The sequence below is a fragment of the Anomaloglossus baeobatrachus genome, chromosome 1 (assembly GCF_048569485.1).
Source record: "Anomaloglossus baeobatrachus isolate aAnoBae1 chromosome 1, aAnoBae1.hap1, whole genome shotgun sequence".
NCBI lineage: Eukaryota > Metazoa > Chordata > Amphibia > Anura > Aromobatidae > Anomaloglossus > Anomaloglossus baeobatrachus.
This window is the reverse complement of record NC_134353.1, coordinates 752955526-752978116: the sequence shown is the minus strand read 5'-3', so window position 1 is coordinate 752978116 and position 22591 is coordinate 752955526. Positions and strand designations below refer to the sequence as shown.

Sequence of the window (22591 nt, the reverse complement as noted above, 5' to 3'; positions counted from 1 at the left end):
AAGAGCGCTCTTCTTTTTTTTTTTTTTTTTTGTTTTACAAATTTCTGAAATTTTTTTTTTTTTATTTTTTTACCCCTTGGAGAAAAGTATACATGTTTGACATCTATGAACTCTGCCCAATGTGAGGCATCATACCAACACATCAGTTTAAGCATATCGTGAACAGGGTAAATAAAAGGCCACAAAAACAATCGCGCTATTGCACTTTTTTTTGCAAATTTACGGCACTTGGAATTTTTTTCTCGTTTTCCAGTACACGATATGGTACAATTGAAGGTTTCAAAGGTACAACTCATCCCGCAAAAAAAATAAACCCTCATATGGAAATATTGTTGAAAAAATAAAAAATGTATGGCTCTCGGAAGAAGGGGAGCAAAAAAAGATGCACAGAAAATCGCCCGGGGTGAAGGGGTTACTAACCCGGCAAGTGTACAATTAAACTTTTTTTCCATTGTTTATTTATTTGAATAAAGCCTCCCCCTCAATCCCTCTTTGATCAATTTTTATTAATTTAAAAAAATCCTCAAATTTCCGACGTAATCCAATGGTGTATTGTCAGATGACGTCAATCAAATCCTATGGAGCTTCGTTCTTGGGGACACAATGCAAAGCGAGAAAATCTCTCATTGCGCTCGGGTCCATTTAAGTCAAACCTGCAGCTCAGATCTGCAAGTTTTTCCTCGGCTTTAATCGAACTGAGGAAAAAAAATCACAGCATGCTGCAATTGTCTGCGAGAGCCGTATCACTCGCACTCATATAAGTCTATGGGTGCGAGAGAAACATCGGGCTGCACTCGGGCTGTGTGATATTTGCACAGGCTGACCATGAAGGTGAGGATCGGATCACAGTTGCATGACACTCTGCTTGCAGCAGAGCAGGAGCCGAGCGTCATTAGCATTTCGCATGCGATGCTCTCGTATCTGATGCCATACACTAGTGTAATACCAGCCTTAGAACAAGGCTACATATGTCACTCCCGGTAAGCGTCCGGCACAGAATTACGAGCAGGAGAAACTCTAAGGCATAAAACACGGCATGAAAAACATCGCATCCCACTCCGACCAATATTAGACTATGTGCCAGCACCCATGAGGGATTATTTTCTCAGCCCTAATCGGACCGAGAAAACAGTCGCAGCATGCTGTGGGTGCAATGCGATCCTTGTTTCTCTTGCACCCATTCAAGTCTATGGGGCGAGAGAAACCTCGCACTGCACTCGCAGTATACCAGTGTAATGCGAGTGCAGGGTGAGAATGGCAATAGCCGGCTACGGAGGAGAGAGGGAGATAAATCCCTCCCCTTCTCACCGTCGGCCCTTCTCCCACAGCTGTGGTCCGATCGCAAGATCGGACCTCAGTTGCAGTGACACTCGGCTCCCGCTGGGCTGCCAGCATGAGCCGAGTGTCGTGCGAGGATGGCAGTAGTCCCCCGTGTGGGCCCCGTCCTAAGAAGAAGTTCTGAGAACCAAGCTGCATAAGATTCGATGGATGCCGTTGGGCATTACACCATTGGAGTACGTCGGAACTTCAAGAATTTCTTAATGAAAGAGTGAGTGTGTGGGAGTCTTTATTCAAATAAACTTTTTTTTTTTTTTCCCCCTTCAATTTGTTTTGGTTTTAAGGGCTAGTATAAGCTAAATTGGAATAAGAGCAGTACTGTTTAGTTATACATAGTGTTTCCCAGAAGATAACTGCAGTCAGACTCTTTCTGGGCCTGCTCATTAAGCTTCATGAATATTCACTGCTTTCCCCATCCACTCGCTGTGCCAGCGTCTATCATTGGTTGAAGACTGCTATACACACCCCAAACCCTCTGTGTAGGTGTCTGTAATTGGTTGCAGTCAGTTTGCTGTATGATAGTGTAAAAAGAAATAATTAAAAAATAAATGGTGTGTGCTTCTGCCATATTTTTGATAGCCAGTGCTGGCAAAACAGAGAGCTACAGGCTGCAACCGCCAGCTGTCAGTTTCCCTGTAGCTGGTTATCCCAAATAGAGGGATCTCACACTGTTTGTGTTTTTTTTTTTTTTTTTTTTTTTTTTTTTTTTTTTTTTAAAATATTTCACTAAATTATGTTAAAAAGAAAAACAAACTGCGTGGAGTCCCCCCTATGTTTGATAACCGGCCACAGTAAACCTGGGGACTAGTATTATCGGGGTGGGAAGGCCCATGGTTATTGACCCCTCCCAGCCTGAAAATGGTAGCCCACAGCCTCCCAGAATTGGCGCATCACATTAGATGCGCAATTCTGGTGCTTTTTCCTTCTAATCCCAATTACCCTGGTGCCTTCGGTGGCAACCAGGGTATTATATGGGGTTGATGACCACTGTGATTAGTCAAAAATCATAGCTGCCATCAAGCCCTAAGTTAGTAATGGGGAGACGTCTGAGACGCCCCATTACTAACCCTGTAAATCAAAAGAGAAACAAATGCTTAAAAATCCTTTATTTGAAATACAATACACACCCTCTTTCACTCCTTTAACCCCCAAAATGCCCCTGCAGGTCCAACATAATCCATACGGAGGTCTCAGTTGGTACTGTGGGAACCCAGATGCTACCTCCAGTAAACTCACCACTTTTCACGATAGCAGGGTTGCCCTTCTACATTCAGTGTGTCCCAGAATCTGCAGATATCGGTCACGTTTTCCATCACTGCAGCCCCTGGATGTAGCAGAGACTGGATCGTCTTGGGACATTGTGTGGATTAAGTCGGACCTGCAGGGGTGTTTCCTCCCATCCTTAAGTCACTCTTTTCATGTAACATTAATGTAGATTTTGCAAAGTGGTCTGGCATTTTTTGGTAACCGTATCGGTGCATTTAGCCTACAGAATATGTTAGGAGTTTCTGTAATGTGACTCACCAGGTGATATCACCGAACTTTACAGCCGCACCAAAGACAAGCAGCTCCAGCCACCACTGTAGGGGTGAGTTAATTGTTTGTCCAAATAAAGAAGGGTAATTTTCAAGTTATTTTATTATTATAGCGCCATTTATTCCATGGCGCTTTACAAGTGAAAGAGGGTATACGTACAACAATCATTAACCGTACAAAACAGACTGGTATAGGAGGAGAGAGGACCCTGCCCGTGAGGGCTCACAGTCTACAGGGAAGGGGTGATGGTACGATAGGCGAGGACAGAGCTGGTTGCGCAGTGGTCTACTGGACTGAGGGCTATTGTCGGTTGTAGGCTTGTTTTGAAGAGGTGGGTCTTGAGGTTCCTCTTAAAGCTTTCCACAGTAAGGGAGAGTCTGATGTGCTGAGGTAGAGCGTTCCAGAGTATGGGGGATGCACGGGAGAAATCTTGTACGCGATTGTGGGAAGAGGAGATAAGAGAGGAGCAGAGATGGAGATCTTGTGAGGATCTGAGGTTGCGTGCAGGTAGGTACCGGGAGACTAGGTCACAGATGTAGGGAGGAGACAGGTTGTGCATGGCTTTCTATGTCATGGTTAGTGTTTTGAACTGGAGTCGTTGGGTGATGGGAAGCCAGTGAAGGGATTGGCAGAGTGGCGAGGCTGGGGAGTAGCGAGGGGAGAGATGGATTAAGCGGGCCGCAGAGTTTAGGATAGATTGGAGGGGTGCAAGAGTGTTGGAAGGGAGGCCAGAGAGCAGGAGGTTGCAGTAGTCGAGGCGGGAGATGATGAGGGCGTGCACTAATGTTTTTGCTGATTCTTGGTTAAGGAAAGCACAGATCCGGGAGATATTTTTGAGTTGTAATCGGCATGAGTTGAAGAGGGCTTGGATGTGTGGCTTGAAGGATAGAGCAGAGTCGAGGGTCACTCAAGGGCAAAGAGCTTGTGAGACTGGGGAGAGTAAGCAACCATCGAGTTTGATGGAAAGGCTTGTTGGAGGAGATGAGTGAGGAGGAGGATAATTTTGTGCGTCCCAGCAAGGTTAGTAGAAAATTCCAAATGGCCCCGGCAGTTAAAATGTTCCCACCCCTGCTATAGAGGGACATTGCACAAAAAGCATACCACACACTGTAGCGACCGTCCAACACCCACGTCCTGAGTGTATGCATCGGATAGGAGGCACAGAAGCAGTGTGTAACCAGCCTCACGTCTACCATATTGGGCATCGTATAGTAGGCACAGACGCTGTGTGTAACCAGCCTCACATCTACCATATTGTGCATGGTAAGAATAATTGTTTTGGTTTTTTTTTCCTTTGTAACCACTTGCATGGGGTGTAAAAGCCTAGGAAAGCAATCCTAGGTGTCAACGTCTTAATCCATTTATCTAATTAACAGCTTTTTAGAATAATTACATTTAAGCACATAAGATCTTCAACACTAGTCTGCTGTCAAGTAGGTCAGCAGAAAGCTCCCCGCGCCACTGGTATTACTGAAGATTAGTGGGCTGGGTTCATTGGATACATTGCCAGATTGTACACATGAAAAACCTGCTTCATTTTTTTCTTTTTTTTTTTTGCTTTAAAAATAAAAGGAAACCTGAAATGGACTGTACTTTCCACTGAAACGTTGCCCTGTTTAAGAGTAAAACATGGGCACAGACTGTTTGGCCGCTGTCTGGCATATACACCCAGTATCTGCTTTACAGTGGCACAGCCTGGATGGATTCCAAGACATCCAGCCACAATAATGCCTGCGTGACCCCACTACACGGTGTGATCTGTGCCCAGCGCGACCTGTCAGTCAGTGGCGGGGGCGTCCTTACCGCCACCACTTGCAATGCTACGAGCGATGGTGGTGCTCCAGGCATCCCTCTATGAATGAAAGCTCCTTGCTCCTGGAATAAATAGTTTTTCTCCTGGTAGCCAAGTTTCCAGTAAGGTTGCTGGATTGCATTGTAATGTTGTTCAAGGAGTTGTTCGCTTCTTTTTTTTTTTTTTTTTTTTTTTTTTTTTTAATATTGATGGCCTGTCCTTATGAGTGGCTCTCCCTGAGTACTGTAGATCCTCCCCCTATCCAGGTGAACAGGGCGTGGATCTGTAGTACTGGCAGCGGCACTATAGTTTAGAGGAGCTGCTGTGTTCCGGCAGCATTTGAGAGTTTTTGACCGGCCTCCGTATACATTGCCCAGCAGCTTTAAGCGTACCCCAGCAATATTGACAGCTCACTTTGCAACTAATCTGCGCAGAGCGAGATGTCAAAGTTTAGGAGCATGCGTACATCTGCCGTTCAATGTATACCGAGCCATGACTGAAAGCTGGCAGCTCCCAGAAGAGAAAAAGAGTACATTTCTCCCTATAGCCAAGCTTTCAGTGTGGTGGCCAGACAGCACTGTAAATCTATGTAACACGGTAAACGTTACTCTGGGTACAGTTCCACTTGCATTTTGTACTGACCAGTGCAATCCGATAAAACATCGGACTGCACTCACACCAGTGCAAAACTATGGGGCAGTGTCCAACTGCAATCGATTTTTTTCATGCCATACCGGCGTGTGGAATGAATCGCAGCATGCTGCATTTGGTGGTGATTCTCGGGTCACACACCTCCCATACAACTCTATGGGAGCGTGTGAAACCTTGCACTGCACTCGCATGTCATCAGAGTGCAGCGCGATATACACAAAAACAGGCCGTCTAGGAGGAGAAAGTGCTCCTCCCCCCCCCCCCCCCTTCTCCGTATCGGTGATCCGATCTCATCCCAGTCACATGACCCTTGGCTGACACTTGCAGTAGAGGTTCATTAGCATATCACTTTTGATGCTCTTGCATCAGAAGCTATACGCTAGTGGAACCGTACCCTAACCTGCAGACTAACCCTATATCTGCATGTTAGTAATCTTTGGGGACATAAAAGGTTCTTTTTAAAATAGCCATTGCTCCTCTTGGTGCAAGGTCCCCTGCAAAGTTCTTTTTCATACTGAAAGACTCCTTTTTTTAACACATGATATGCAGATGCATACTAGCCAGACAAAAGCTGGGAGAATAGAACTTAGTCTCTGAAATGTGGCATAACAAAATCTACATACAGCTGCACTTTAAAATGCTAACGTTGAATAGGGGAACTCTGGTATTGCATTACTGCTGTAGGAGTATTTACAAAAAGAGATACTTAGCTTATGTATTGGCCAATTCATGTGAGCCCAATAACCAACGACCAGGTGATCTCTTATATATCGGGACCCTAACTTGAAATGCTTCTATCCGGACTAAAAACTTTATAGCTGGATCCTTTCTACCCAGACATGTAGGTTTTTTAACCCGGATAGAGATATTTGAAGTTTGGGTTCCGATATGAGATATACCTTGTCGTTGGTTATTGGGCTCACATGCGTTGGCCAATACATAAGCGAAGTATCTTTTTTTTTTTTTTTTTTTTTTTTCCTTCAAATATTCATATAGCAGTAATGTAATACCAGACTTCCCTTATTCAATGTTTGCATTTTAGTGTGCAGCTGTATATATTGTAGTTTTATTGGGATTTCAGCTGGCACCTGTTAACTCCTTTTGGATATGCAGTCAGTCTTTTTAATATAACAAAATATATACCAGAAATTCCCAGCATATATACACTACAGTTCAGAGGTTTGGGGTCACTCAGACAATTTTGTCTTTTCCATGAAAAATCCTATTTTTATTTATCAAATGAGTTGCATAATCAATAGAAAATATAGTCCAGACATTGACGAGGTTATAAATAATAATTTTTCCTTGAAATAATAATTTTCTCCTTCAAACTTTGCTTTAGTCACAGAATGCTCCTTTGCAGCAATTCCAGCTTAAGCAGACCTTTGGCATTCTAGCTGTTTGTTGAGGTGTAATCTGGAGATATTTCACCCAAATGCTTCCAGAAGCCCCTCTCACAAGTTGGATTGGCTTGATGGGCACTTTTCTTTGTCGCTCCTAATTGGGAGACCCAGACAATTGGGTGTATAGCTACTGCCTCCGGAGGCCACACAAAGTATTACACTTAAAAGTGTAAGGCCCCTCCCCTTCTGGCTATACACCCTCCCGTGGGATCACGGGCTCCTCAGTTTTCATGCTTTGTGCGAAGGAGGCACACATACACGCATAGCTCCACTGTTTAGTCAGCAGCAGCTGCTGACTATGTCGGATGGAAGAAAAGAGGGCCCATACTAGGGCCCCCAGCATGCTCCCTTCTCACCCCACTTTTTGTCGGCGGTGTTTGTTAAGGTTGAGGTACCCATTGCGGGTACGGAGGCTGGAGCCCACATGCTGCTTCCTTCCCCATCCCCCTTCGGGCTCTGGGTGAAGTGGGATTTTACCGGTCTCCAGGCACTGAGACCGTGCTCCATCCACAGCCCCTGGAGAATCTGCTGGAATGGAGCTGAGTATCGTCAGGGACAGGCCCTGCTACGTCAAGGTACTCTGTGTCCCCGTACATATCGCGCGCACACCGCAGCATTGCTGGGTGTGTTAGTGCGCCGGGGACAACAGCGCTGCGCGCTGGTGCCATTCCTATCTACAGCGCTGCTGAGAGGGGACATGTATTTGAAACTGCCGCGCCGGCCGCTGTTGTCAGTTTTTTCGCTGCGGCGCGGCTGGGACTTGTGGTGCGCCGGGGACTTCCGCGCTGGCCGTGCATATATGACGGCCGCGCTTATTACTCGAGTCCCCGGCTTTTGCGGCCTAGTTTCGTTTCGTTCCCGCCCCCAGGCCTGCCAGTCAGGGGAAGGGCGGGACGCTGTACAGAACGTCAGCGCAGAGGGCTGGAGCCTGCTTTGCATACTCCAGCCCTCACACTGGGCACAGTGGGACGCCAGTTTCCCGCACTTTGTTTGAGGCACGCCCACGGTCCTCCCCTCTTCACAGGACGCCGGCAGCCATTCCTGTGTGCAGTCTGAGCTGGAGAGAGGAGACTGGGAGACCCAGACACGGGATTCTGGTGCCCACACACCCGCTTTTCAGCGGGCGGTAAGCTGCCCTCAAGGGCTGACCCCCACTGGTGCCGAAGTGTATATTTGTATTTTATGCTTGCAGCTATACATTGCACTGTACGGTCGCTGGTGATTCTCTGCTATATACCCTCCTAGATTACTCAGAGGACACAACAGCATGTCGACCGCAAAAAGCAAAGGTGCCAAGGCACAGGCTTTCTATGCTGCTTGTACCGCATGTGGGGCTGTTCTACCGGCAGGTTCCACTGACCCCCACTGTGTGCAGTGCTCGGCCCCTGTGGCACTTGCTCGGCCGGGGCCTCTGCTGGAGGTGACCCAGGCAGAACCTCCTGTGAATACTGTCCAGGTGACAGGGACGGAGTTTGCAGTTTTTGCTGACAGATTGTCTGTGACTGACTAAAATTCTTGAAACATTGCAGTCTAGACCAGTAACTCAGACCATGGGCACTGTTAACTCATTGCTCCCTGGTCCCCCTCAGTTGGAACAGCTCCGGGATCCGGGGGTGTCACTTGCATCCCAGGGTGATGGCTCTGACACGGACGACAGTCCCAGACAGCCTAAACGAGCTCGCTATGAGCGGCCCTCGACTTCATCACACTGGTCAGGGTCCCAGCAGGACTCTCTGTATGATGAGGCGGAGGTAGCTGATCAGGATTCTGATCCTGAGACCGCTCTCAATTTGGATACACCTGATGGTGACGCCATAGTGAATGATCTTATAGCGTCCATCAATAAAATGTTGGACATTTCTCCCCCTGCTCCTCCTGTGGAGGAGACAGCTTCACAGCAGGAGAAATTCCATTTCAGGTAGCCCAAGCGTAAATTAAGTTTATTTCTGGACCACTCTGACTTTAGAGAGGCAATCCAGAAACACCACGCTTATCCGGATAAGCGTTTTTCCAAACGGCTTAAGGATACACGTTATCCTTTTCCCCCTGACGTGGTCAAGGGCTGGACCCAGTGTCCCAAGGTGGATCCTCCAATCTCCAGGCTTGCAGCTAGATCCTTAGTTGCAGTGGAAGATGGGGCGGCACTTAAGGATGCCACTGACAGACAGATGGAGCTCTGGTTGAAATCCATCTATGAGGCTATTGGCGCGTCATTGGCTCCGGCATTCGCAGCCGTATGGGCACTCCAAGCTATTTCAGCTGGTCTTACACAGATTGACTCGGTCACACGTACATCTGCTCCGCAGGTGGCACCCTTAACCTCTCAAATGTTTGCATTTGCGTCTTACGCGATTAATGCGGTCCTAGACTCTACGAGCCGTACGGCAGTGGCGTCCGCCAACTCCGTGGTTTTACGCAGAGCCTTGTGGTTAAGAGAATGGAAGGCAGATTCTGCTTCCAAAAAGTGTTTAACCAGTTTGCCATTTTCTCGTGACCGACTGTTTGGTGAGCGCTTGGATGAAATCATTAAACACTCCAAGGGTAAAGATTCATCCTTACCTCAGCCCAGACAAAACAAACCCCAACAGAGGAGAGGACAAGTCGGGGTTTCGGTCCTTTCGAGGCTCAGGCAGGTCCCAATTCTCCTCGTCCAAAAGGACTCAAAAGGATCAGAGGAGCTCAGATTCTTGGCGGACTCAGTCACGCCCAAAAAAGACAGCCGGAAGACCTGCTACCAAGGCGGCTTCCTCATGACTTTCGGCCTCCTCTCTCCGCATCCTCGGTCGGTGGCAGGCTCTCCCGCTTTGGCGACATTTGGCTGCCACAGGTCACAGACCGTTGGGTGAGAGACATTCTGTCTCACGGGTACAGGATAGAGTTCAGCTCTCGTCCTCCAACTCGCTTCTTCAGAACTTCTCCACCTCCCGACCGAGCCGATGCTCTGCTGCTAGCGGTGTCCACTCTAAAAGCGGAAGGAGTGGTGACCCCCGTTCCTCTTCAGGAACAAGGTCACGGTTTTTACTCCAACTTGTTTGTGGTGCCAAAAAAGGACGGGCCATTCCGTCCCGTTCTGGATCTAAAACTGCTCAACAAGCACGTAAAAACCAGGCGGTTCCGAATGGAATCCCTTCGCTCCGTCATCGCCTCAATGTCTCAAGGAGATTTCCTAGCATCTATAGACATCAAGGATGCTTATCTCCACGTGCCGATTGCTCCAGAGCACCAGCGTTTTCTACGCTTCGTTATAGGAGACGAACACCTTCAGTTCGTAGCTCTGCCTTTCGGGCTGGCGACAGCCCCACGTGTCTTCACCAAGGTCATGGCAGCAGTAGTAGCAGTCCTGCACTCGCAAGGTCACTCTGTGATCCCGTATTTGGACGATCTACTTGTCAAGGCACCCTCTCAAGAGGCATGCCAACACAGCCTGAACGTTGCGCTGGAGACTCTACAGAGTTTCGGGTGGATCATCAACTTTTCAAAGTCAAATCTAACCCCGACCCAATCGCTAACATATCTTGGCATGGAGTTTCATACTCTCTCAGCGATAGTGAAGCTTCCGCTGGACAAACAGCGTTCACTACAGACAGGGGTGCAATCTCTCCTTCAAGGCCAGTCACACCCCTTGAGACGCCTCATGCACTTCCTAGGGAAGATGGTAGCAGCAATGGAAGCAGTCCCTTTCGCGCAGTTTCATCTCCGTCCACTACAATGGGACATTCTCCGCCAATGGGACGGGAAGTCGACGTCCCTCGACAGAGACGTCTCCCTTTCTCAGGCGGCCAAGGAATCTCTTCGGTGGTGGCTTCTTCCCACCGCTTTGTCGAAAGGAAAGTCCTTTCTACCCCCATCCTGGGAGGTAGTCACGACAGACGCGAGTCTATCGGGGTGGGGAGCAGTGTTTCTCCACCACAGGGCTCAAGGGACGTGGACTCAGGAAGAGTCCACCCTTCAGATCAATGTTCTGGAAATCAGAGCAGTTTATCTTGCCCTACAAGCCTTCCAGCAGTGGCTGGAAGGCAAGCAGATCCGAATTCAGTCGGACAACTCCACAGCGGTAGCATACATCAACCACCAAGGTGGAACACGCAGTCGGCAAGCCTTCCAGGAAGTCCGACGGATTCTGACGTGGGTGGAAGACACGGCATCCACCATATCCGCAGTTCACATCCCAGGCGTGGAAAACTGGGAAGCAGACTTCCTCAGTCGCCAGGGTATGGACGCAGGGGAATGGTCCCTTCACCCGGACGTGTTTCAGGAGATCTGTCGCCGCTGGGGGATGCCGGACGTCGACCTGATGGCGTCACGGCACAACAACAAGGTCCCGGCTTTCATGGCACGGTCTCACGATCACCGAGCTCTGGCGGCAGACGCCTTAGTTCAAGATTGGTCGCAGTTCCGGCTACCTTATGTATCCCCACCTCTGGCATTGTTACCCAGAGTGCTGCGCAAGATCAGGGCCGACTGCCGCCGCGCCATCCTCGTCGCTCCAGACTGGCCGAGGAGATCGTGGTACCCAGATCTGTGGCACCTCACGGTAGGCCAACCATGGGCACTACCAGAACGACCAGACTTGCTGTCTCAAGGGCCGTTTTTCCATCTGAATTCTGCGGCCCTGAACCTGACTGTGTGGCCATTGAGTCCTGGATCCTAGCGTCTTCAGGATTATCTCGAAAGGTTATTGCCACCATGAGACAGGCTAGAAAACCATCCTCCGCCAAGATCTACCACAGGACGTGGAAGATATTCTTATCTTGGTGCGCTGCTCAGGGAGTTTCTCCCTGGCCTTTTGCATTGCCTACTTTTCTTTCCTTCCTGCAATCCGGGTTGGAAAAAGGTTTGTCGCTCAGCTCCCTTAAAGGACAAGTCTCAGCGCTATCTGTATTTTTTCAGAAACGCCTAGCACGACTTACTCAGGTACGCACGTTCCTGCAAGGAGTTTGTCATATCGTCCCTCCTTACAAGCGGCCGTTAGAGCCCTGGGATCTGAACAAGGTTCTAATTGCTCTCCAGAAGCCGCCTTTCGAGCCTATGAAGGATGTTTCCCTTTCTCGTCTTTCACAGAAAGTGGCCTTTCTAGTAGCGGTCACGTCTCTTCGGAGAGTGTCCGAGCTAGCGGCGCTGTCATGCAAATCTCCCTTCCTGGTGTTTCACCAGGACAAGGTGGTTCTACGTCCGATTCCTGAGTTTCTCCCTAAGGTGGTATCCCCCTTTCATCTCAATCAGGATGTCACATTACCTTCCTTGTGTCCTCATCCAGTTCATCAATTTGAGAAAGGTTTGCATTTGTTGCATCTGGTCAGAGCACTCAGGATCTACATTTCCCGCACGGCGCCCTTACGCCGCTCGGATGCACTCTTTGTCCTTGTCGCTGGTCAGCGTAAAGGGTCGCAAGCTTCCAAATCCACCCTGGCTCTGTGGATCAAGGAACCAATTCTTGAAACCTACCGTTCTGCGGGGCTTCCGGTTCCTTCAGGGCTGAAGGCCCATTCTACCAGAGCCGTGGGTGCGTCCTGGGCATTACGGCACCAGGCTACGGCTCAGCAGGTGTGCCAGGCGGCTACCTGGTCGAGTCTGCACACCTTTACCAAGCATTATCAGGTGCATACCTACGCTTCGGCGGACGCCAGCCTAGGTAGACAAGTCCTTCAGGCGGCGGTTGCCCACCTGTAGGACAGGGCTGTTTGACGGCCCTATCACAAGGTATTCTTTTACCCACCCAGGGACTGCTTTTGGACGTCCCAATTGTCTGGGTCTCCCAATTAGGAGCGACAAAGAAGAAGGGAATTTTGTTTACTTACCGTAAATTCCTTTTCTTCTAGCTCCAATTGGGAGACCCAGCACCCGCCCTGTTTTCTTAGGGATTTTTGTTTTTTTCGGGTACACATGTTGTTCATGTTGAATGGTTTCAGTTCTCCGATGTTTCTTCGGATTGAATTTGTCTTTAAACCTGTTATTGGCTTTCCTCCTTCTTGCTTTTGCACTAAAACTGAGGAGCCCGTGATCCCACGAGAGGGTGTATAGCCAGAAGGGGAGGGGCCTTACACTTTTAAGTGTAATACTTTGTGTGGCCTCCGGAGGCAGTAGCTATACACCCAATTGTCTGGGTCTCCCAATTGGAGCTAGAAGAAAAGGAATTTACGGTAAGTAAACAAAATTCCCTTCTTTGCGTACCATACGGTCAAGCTGCTCCCACAACAGCTCAATAGGGTTGAGATCTGGTGACTGGGCTGGCCACTCCATTACAGGTAATACCAGCTGCCTGCTTCTTCCCTAAATAGTTCATGCATAATTTGGAGGTGTGCTTTGGGTCATTGTCCTGTTGTAGGATGAAATTGGCTCTAATCAAGCGCTGTTCACAGGGTATGGCATGACTTTACAAAATGGAGTGATAGCCTTCCTTATTCAAAATCCCTTTTACATTGTACAAATCTTCCACTTTACCAGCACCAAAGCAACCCCAGACCATCACATTACCTCCACCATGCTTGACAGATGGCATCAGGCACTCTTCCATAATCTTTTCAGTTGTTCTGTATCTCACAAATGTTCTTCTGTGTGATCCAAACACCTGAAACTTCGATTCGTCTGTCGATAACACTTTGTTCAATCTTCCTCTGTCCAATGTCTGTGTTCTTTTGCCCATATTAAGCTTTTCCTTTTTATTAGCCAGTCTCAGATGTGGCTATTTCTTTGCCGCTCTGCCCTGAACGCCAGCATCGAGGAGTCGACTCTTCACTGTAGACGTTGACACGGGCATTTTGCGGGTACTATTTAGTGAAGCTGCCAGTTGAGGACCTGTGAGGCGACGATTTCTCAAACTAGAGACTTTAATGTACTTGTCTTGTTGCTCAGTTGTGCAGCGCGGCCTCCCATTTCTTTCTACTCTGGTTAGAGCCTGTTTGTGCTCTCCTCTGAAGGGAGTAGTACACACCGTTGTAAAAAATAATTAGTTTCTTGGCAATTTCTCGCATGGAATATCCTTTATTTCTAAGAACAAGAATAGACTCGAGTTTCACGTGAAAGTTCTCTTTTTCTGGCCATTTTGAGAGTTAAATGTAATGCTTCAGATTCTCAACTAGCTCAAAGGAATGTCAGTTTTATAGCTTCTCTAATCGGCAAAACTGTTTTCAGCTGTGCTGACACACTTGCACAAGGGTTTTCAATGGATTTCTAAACATCCATTAGCCTTGTAACACAGTTAACAAACACAATGTACCATTAGAACACTGGAGTGGTGGTTGTTGGAAATGGGACTTTATACACCTATGTAGACATTGCATTAAAAAAGACGTTTGCAGCTAAAATAGTCATTTACCACATTAACAATGTATAGTGTATTTGTGTTTAATGTTAGCTTCATTGGGAAAAAAAATATGTGCTTTCCTTTCAAAAATAAGGAAATTTTTAAGGGACCCCAAACTTTTGAACTGTAGTGTGCTCTCAGGTAAGTGCATGAATGCAGGGTTCCTATTGGTATTTTAGGCCTCCTGTGCTAATTTAGGCAAAGCTGCTAACATGTTTGCTTTAAGGCCGTGTGCCCACGGGAGCTTTTTGCTGCGGAGTTTGCCGCGGAAAACCTGCGGGTTTTTCTGGATTTTCCAGATAAATCCGCAGGTTCTAGCATGTACAGGCACTCCCCATGTTACCCTATGGGACATGGGGAGTGTCTGTGTCCACGCTGCGTAAAGTGCGGCTGCGGAATCTCCTGCGGAGATCCCTCAGCCGCACCTAACTGCATGTCAATTATTCATGCGGATTTACTTGCGGAGATCCCGGCCCTCCGCTATGGAGATAGAGGCCGGGACGTCCGCAGGTAAATCGCGTGAAAGTCCGCATGTTTCCCGCAGCTATTCCGCTGGAAACTCGCAGCTAAAAATGGCTGCGGATGCCGGCGGGCAGCTGCGGGAATCATGCGGCCGTACCTGCGAATATATCCGCAATTACGAGCGCCCTGTGGGCACATGGCCTAAAGGCGTAAACAGGGGACTTTTAGAAGCAATTTTTTTTTTTTTAATGTCTCTGTCCTCGAACTATGAAGATAAGATGCACCCTGCTTTTCCTATATCCAGATTTTCAGTGTGACAGGAGCTACTTTTTGCTGCTCCCCTCCCCTCTGGGACACTAAATCACCCCTTCAGGTAACAGCCTGCTCCCTGATAATAGCTGTTCTCCTGCAGTTCAAGAACGGGCATGGTCACACCCTCTTCTCGGACAGAACAAAACCCACTATTATCAGGGGGTTGGGCTGCCACTAACGGCATGGAGCAGGCCATGCCCCTGAGTGTGATGTAATGTCCCAGAGGGGAGGGGTGCAGCAAAGAGCAGCTCCTGTCACACTGAATTAAAGGTAGTTTGAAGATATGGAACAGCAGGAGGCATCTCATCTTTATAGTTTGAGAGCGGGGAGAGTAGAATTGAACTCCTCGAAGTACCCCTTTAAGATAGTATCCACATGGGGAAACGCTACAGAGTACAGTTACAGGGTTTACATAATTAACCATACATGAGATCACATAACACGACTGTGGTATTATAGGGATACTTTGGTGCCGCTCACTTCCTCATCAGTGAGGTGGACAGTGCTGATGATTTGCATCCCCACATACCTGCTGGAAGGTGGACGCTATCATCAGAAATCATGCGTTAGTCTAAATGAATAGGCCAGAAATACCGGCCAGTCTTACACATGTCTAAGCAAGTATGTGGGAACGAGACATCATTGCCTCTCAGTGCAAAAGTGAGCGGCGCTTAACAACCCCTATGGAATACCCGTAGGCGGTTACTTAAATTCCTTTTTTAAATGCACTATTCTGACATGTAAACTTCAATTAAATGTATATGGGACAAAATAAAAAATCCTCAAACTGTTAATTTGTTTAGCAGTTTTCTACATAATCCCCACTTACTGGCCCTCGGGGTTACGATCTGTAGTTCCACTTAGCTTGGCTGGTCATGCATGCTCCGTTCAAGCTCTAGGAAAAAAGATGAGGCTGGAAACGTATACTTCAGCAACCGGGAAGGGGGAAGGGGGGGGGAGAGACAACGATTGCCTGGAGCAAAGGTCAGCGTGCTAAGGACCTGAACTGAACTTTCCATGTTGGCTGCTGCATAGAGACGGAGCATTGGGTACAATTGCTCCTGTATAAAATATCTGCTGTGTTTTACAATACCAGCATTGTAGAAATCTTTCAAGTGCTGAGAATGTTTAAGTTGACTTCTGTGGATATTAAATTTGCAGCCTACTCCCCTGGATTTCACACTTTGTAATGCTCAGGTTTAAATGTCCAGCTTAGGCTGCTTTCACACATCCGTGCGGCACAATACAGCGCTCTGCAGAAAAAACGCAGCCGTTTTTTTCGCCGCATAGACTTGCATTAGCGCCGTATTGTGCTGCATGGCCTTGCGTTGCGTCCCTTTTTTGCCGGATGCGGCATATTTAGTCCATGCAGCGGCCGGATGGAACGTTGCCTGGCACGTTTTTTTGTGCGGCAAAAAAACGCATCACGCCGATCTGGCGCGATTCACAGTGCAAGCCTATGGACGCCTGATGCGGCGTCCCGCGGCAAAAAACGCATCCGTCCGCCGTATGCGGGTTTTTTTTGTACTGTGCATGCTCAGTAACAAGCCGCATCCGTCAAACCGGACAGGCCACATGGAAAAACTTATGCAACGGATCCGGTTTTTTTTCGCCGTATCTGTTGCATAGGTTTTTGAGCCGGATTGTGCCGCTCAGCACAAACCGGATGTGTGAAAGCAGCCTTAATGGCACCACTGTCCCAGTGATATTGTCCCGTCATTTTCACTGCAGTAGGTACAGAAATGGAGAAAATGACCTGTGGAGTGTACTTTATGTATTGATTTATGCAGTACCGATTTAGTTGTAGGTTAAATTAATGCCTATGCAAGATAGAAAACAAACATTAGTAGTATTGCTTATATATCTGCATAATGGCTGTGCATGGCCGTGCAGGAATATAGTTGCCACATTCCACAGCTCCTGGTTATGGGAGGAAGCAAGATAGTATACAGACAGGACAGCATGGGATCGCAACTGCTATGTCATAGTTAAACAACATGAAAATAAGCAAGTTTGCAATTGACCTGCTTTTTCTATCTGCTGCTGTTCTCCTGCTATTGGAGCTTTTATCTTACATAATGTACTGCTTGTTGCTAAGGAGACTACTCTCCAGAACCTGACCTAGTATTTCCCTGATAAGACATACCCTGTAAATAAGGCTGCTTTCACATGAGCGACAGAGAGACACGTGCCAGGCTGCTTTCTGAGCATGCTCAGTAAAGCAAACAGGATCCTTTCTATCAGCATACCACCGTTCACATGCAGTTGCGTGCGGTACACTCAGGTTCCAGTGACATGCAGTATCTGGATGCAGCTCAAAAATGCTACAAGTGGCGTTTTTGAAACACGGTAAGAAAAAACGCAAACCAATGGACCCGGCATGCAAGCGCATCCAAACGCATCTTACTGCGGGAATCCCGCAGCAAAACATGCAGCTGTCAAATTCCGCCTAGTGCGCACAGGATTTTTTTTCCCATAGGTTTTGCTGGTGAATCACAGCAGAGGTGTTATGAACATTTTCTGCAGCGAAACATGCAGCAAATCCGCAGAAAATCCGCGTCAAAAACCGGTAAGTGCGCACAGGGTCTAAGGTTTTGGGTTTTTTTTGTTAAAGAGTAAATGTGGATTGTTCATGGGGGTGAAGTGGGGGGGGGGGGGTGAAAATAAGCACTAGCCCATCTCTTGGAGCAAGCAAATAAGACTTATTTTCGGGGAAATGCAGTAGTAGTTACGTTCCAAGACGAGGTGTTAACTCGTGAGATATCAGTCACCTCTCTCCAGACAATTGATTTCTATACAGCAGTAAACTGCTCGCCTCCATCTACCCATAGCAACATGTGATTAAAGGACTACTCAAGCAGTTTGGTGTTTTGTTTTTTTTTTTTTGTTTGTCAGCACTGGAGTGGAACTTAGGCTGCTTTCACACTACGTTTTTTTTTAACATCCGTCATGAACGGTTTTTTAATGCAAAAACGTATCCAGTGCAAATGCGTTTTCATTTCAATGCATTTGCAATGGACTCGCGTCAACATGCGTTCACCTGTGTTTGCGTGCGTTATAGTGAGGATCCAGCGACTTGCAGTTTTTTAACATTTTTCAAAAACGCTACTTGTAGCGTTTTTGAGCTGCGTTCAAATACTGCAAATTGCTGGATCCTGACTATACTGCACGCAAACACATGTGAACGCTGGCATACTGATAGACAGGATCCTGCTTGCTCTACTGAGCATGCCCAGAAACCAGTCTCACGTGATCAGTCTCTCTCTCTCCCCCTCCCTCTCTCCCCCGCCTGAGTGCGGAGGACGCTCGTAACCAAGGTTAACATCGGGTAACCGCGGTCTTAGTTACCCGATGTTTATCTTGGTTACGTGTGCAGGGAGCTGGCTCCTAGCAGCTGCAGACGCTCCTAACCAATGTAAATATCGGGTATCCAAGCAAGTAACCCGAGATTTACCTTGGTTACGAGCCTCCACAACTGTCAGATGTCGGCTCCCAGTGTTCAGTTCCCCTCACTCCCGATCACAAGACTCCAATGCCCGGCCATAAACTTAAAGTGACAGGATCCTGCAAAATAACACATGCGTTTTTCTTTGCAAAAACAGGATCCACTTTTGCAGCAAAAAAACGTTCATGACTAGTGTTGAGCGGACCCGGATCGGCAAGATCCGGATCCGCACGGCTCGAGAGTCCGATCCGAGTCCGACCAGTACTCGGGATTCCGGGTGCACGATCCGGGATTTTTTTTTTTCTCTTTCTCGATCTCTATCCCCATTCATTTACATAGCCGCGGATTCCGGATCCGTCGGACCCGGATTATAACCGATCCGCTCAACAGTATTCATGACGCATGCTAAAAAAACGTAGCGTGAAAACAGCCTTAAAGTGTAAATCCCCTGTAATTTGCTCACCCGTAGCATTGTGTACCGGCACTTCTCTGGTCCCATGACGCCATCTTGTGGCCGTAATACTTGATTGTCCAGAAGTTATGCATAAAGTGTTCTACTCTAGCGATTTTCTGCAGTGTTGTTTGTGCAGATGGAAAGCGCTTCAGTCTCAGGGACTTAAGGCCTTGTGCACACTGCTTTTTTTTGGAGCAGTTTTGGGTAGTTTGTCGTCCTAAACTGCATGTATGACCTTCCCCAGCAAAGTCTATGAGAAATCTGAAAGGCTGTGCGCATGTTGTTGTTTTTTTGCCTGCAGTTTTGGTTGCAGAATAAGAAGCAGTATGTCACTTCTTTGAGTTTTTCCCTGCGTTTTGCCATTGACAATGTTAAAAAAAAAAATAAAAATGCAGGGGCAAAAACGCATGCATTTTTATTTGCCAGAAAGTGCGTTTTTCACTGGAGAAAGAAAACTGCATTGTGTGCACATGCCCTAAAAGTGTGAGGGCTAAAACAAGCCGGACATTGCGTTTCTTTTCGCAGATTGAGGAGGGTCCTAGCAGTAGTGCCATCTGCTGCCCTCTGCTTGTACGGCTGTCCCGCCTGTAAAACGGTTAACAATAAATGAATAAAACTGCTTTTCTGTTCTAGATTACCTGGACAATGGGAACAACAAGATGGCAATCCAGCAGGCTGAAAAGCTGCTTAAGAAGCATAAAGACTTGCACTGCGCCAAGGTACGGGCAGTTTCTTCTTCTGTCACCCTGTAACTGCAGACAGATAGGACCAGTGATTAATAGTAATATGTTTTGGAATTAATGAAAGATCAAATTTGATCTCCAATTTTCTCTTAGGTCCTCAAAGCAATTGGATTACAGCGAACGGGCAAGCAGGAAGAGGCGTTTGTGCTTGCCCAAGAGGTAGCGGCTCTGGAGCCTACGGATGACAACTCTCTGCAGGCGCTAACCATCCTGTACAGGGAAATGCACAGACGTAAGGGCGTAATGTTGTGAGATTGGTGAGAGGGTGGTAGGGCTCATTCTGCTTTGTTTTTGGGGTATTTTTTGTAACACTTCTTGTCACTGTTATTTTATTAAAGGGTCACCAGGTTTTTTTTAGTCCATCTGAGAGAAGTATGACGTAGAGTAGAGACAGATTCCAGTGATGTCACTTACTCGGCTGCATGTTGTATTTTTTTATCTAAGTTCCCTGTTTGATCTGCTGCAGATCTAGCCGTTCTGTGAATGCTGAGCTCTGCATAACCCTGACCATACCACTGATTGGCAGCTTTCTCTGTACACTGTGCATAGGCAGAATTGGGGTTATAAAGAGTTCATCAATATAGAGGTTTACATGACAGCAACTTTACTAGTCCTCCAGATAAAATCTTCTATTGATAAAAAAGTCAAAACTACAGCAAGCAGGTCAGTAAGTGGTACATCACTGGAATCCTCTTCTCTGCCCCTACATTATGCTGCGCTCAGATTAGGTGGTAAAAACCTGGTGACAGATTCCCTTTAAAAAAAAAAATAAAATATTTATATCCATGCCTACTACAATAACAAAATATTTAAAGGTGGTTATCTGGGATTCTTGTTTTGCCTATGGAGCCAGAACTAAGCTACTGATAGTTGCTAACTACCTGCCTGTTGTGCGATGCAGCGATTCTCCTGCTTCCTTTGACTTCATGTAACAGATCAGTTCATTCTCTTCTGCTCTGTTGACTTGGATGTCACTGCCATAGTCCTGCTGACAGGTAGCGGAGCGCCAGCTGTCAGTTATCAGTGATCTTGGCAGTGACGCCCTGTAAACTGAACAGCTCCTTTTCTATCGACATGATGTCAAAAGAAGCAGGAGAGTTGCTGCCGGGAGCGGTCCGTGGCCAACCCAGACCTGAACAAGATTGTCACCGGGCAGAACGGGCAGGTAGTTAGCAACTACATGACAATAAGTGCTTAGCCCCATAGAGAAAAAAAAACCCCTGATAACTCCTCTTTAATGTATATTTTATTTTTTTACAATTTTTCAGTAGACTTCTCTACTGGAAAAATAACACTTAGCTATACTCGCCCTCTGCAGGTTCAGCAACGCCTCTAAGGGCTCATGCACATGTACCTGCTGAATAATCTGCAGCGATTTGACAGCACATGTGTGTGTCAAATCGCTGCAGAAACAATGCATAATGGATGCAGTATTTTTGGACAAAAAAAGCTGATTTGATGCAGAGAGGCCTGCCCCTGAGGAAGAAGAGTGTAGCGCAGTTTGTAATCAAACTGGGGAAACCTATGAAGGATAGAAAACAAAAATCTAGTGATCGAGCTCTACCATGCTCGGAGGCTTGGTACTCCTTAAGAGCAGTTGATGCTCGGATGTGTGCGAAGCGAGTACCAGAGTATAATGGAATTCATTGAGGACTGGAGGATTTTATGCTTCTCTCACACCATATTTTTCCTGGCTGCCTCGGCCTGTGCCGCCGGCTTCTGTGCAGTTGTCACAATAAACCTCTGCTCAGCGTCTTTCCTTTTGATGTTAATACCGCCTGCTCATCAGTCCTGTTCGCTTGTACATGAAGACTTCATACCATAAACTACTATAATCTGATTTATTTTATGCTTAATTAACTTTTTTCCACTTGTATTTTAGCGGAACTGGTTACTAAATTGTATGAGGCGGCTGTAAGAAAAGTCCCAAGCAGTGAAGAATACCACTCTCACCTCTTTATGGCTTATGCCAGAGTAGGGGAGTACAAGAAGATGCAGCAGGTATGGAAATCTGTCTGTGCTCGTCTCTTCTGTAATCGGTCATTATAATCACTGACTGGCATTGCATCAGCTCTTTTAGAGAGTGCATCGTTCATGCAGAACATTTCTAAGGCCAGGGCGACTGTTACACAAGGTCTCCACTTCTATTAATTTAATAATAATAATTTAATAGATGTGCTGCAGACACGATTTCATGGCACTTAGGCTGCTTTCACACCTCAGTTTTTGCCATCAGGCACAATCCGGCAAAAACCTGAAAAAACGGATCCGGCGTCTGTTGCTGCCGGATCCTCCCCCCCCCATAGACTTCTATTAGCGCCAGATTGCTTTGCGTTCCATCCGGCTTTTGCCGCATATGTGGCAAAATTTGCTTGTCCGGCAGCCGATGGAACGCTGAGGGGAACTGTTTTTGGCTCCGGCGAAAAACCGTATTGCGCCGGATCCGGCGCCGTACGGCGTGTTTTAGAAAGGAAGCCTATGGACGACAGATCTGGTGTAATGCGGCAAAAAAACAGATACGGCCACCGGATCCGTTTTTTTTTTTTTTTTTTTTTTTTTTTTTAACTGAGCATGCTCCGTATCACAACAGATCCGTCAAAAAAACTGAAGGAACTTATGGAAAAAACTGATGCAACTGATCAGTTTTTTTTCGCTGGATTGTGTTTGGCTAAGTTCACACTTCTGTTGTTTTGCATCAGTCACAATCCGTCGCCTTGAGGAATTACGGTATCCTGCAAAATATTTTGCAGGAATCTAGTTTTTCCCCATAGACTTCTATTAGTGACTGATTGCGACTGATGATGCTGCGTTGCATCCGCTGCGTCGCGGTCAGTCGTTTTTTAACTGACCGCCGGGTGGGAGCAACAAAACCTGTAACGTTTTTTGAGCAGCGCAATCCGTAGGATTTTGCTGCGCATGCTCTCTCTGGCTCCTTGCACACGTAACCAGGATGCACATCGGGTAACCAAGCAATGCGCTTTGGTTAGTTACCCGATTATTTACAGTGGTTACGGGTGCAGGGAGCCAACGCTAAGCGGTGTACGCTGGTATCCAAGATAAATATCGGGTAACCAAGCAAAAAGTGGTTTGCTTTTAGTTACCCGATATTTAACCTGGATACGTGTGCAAGGAGGCCGACACTTCCCCACTGT

The 22591-nt window shown here is 47.2% G+C and overlaps 1 protein-coding gene across 1 annotated transcript in view; it reads left to right on the top strand.

Annotated features, from left to right (window-relative positions):
- The window catches only part of NAA25 (N-alpha-acetyltransferase 25, NatB auxiliary subunit), a 142300-nt gene that overhangs the window by 18972 nt on the left and 100737 nt on the right, over positions 1-22591 (top strand). The window contains exons 2-4 of the mRNA XM_075323880.1: positions 19330-19415; positions 19533-19671; positions 21322-21440. Of these exons, the coding sequence (XP_075179995.1) occupies positions 19330-19415; positions 19533-19671; positions 21322-21440 (344 nt within the window). The remainder of the gene's footprint in view (positions 1-19329; positions 19416-19532; positions 19672-21321; positions 21441-22591) is intronic.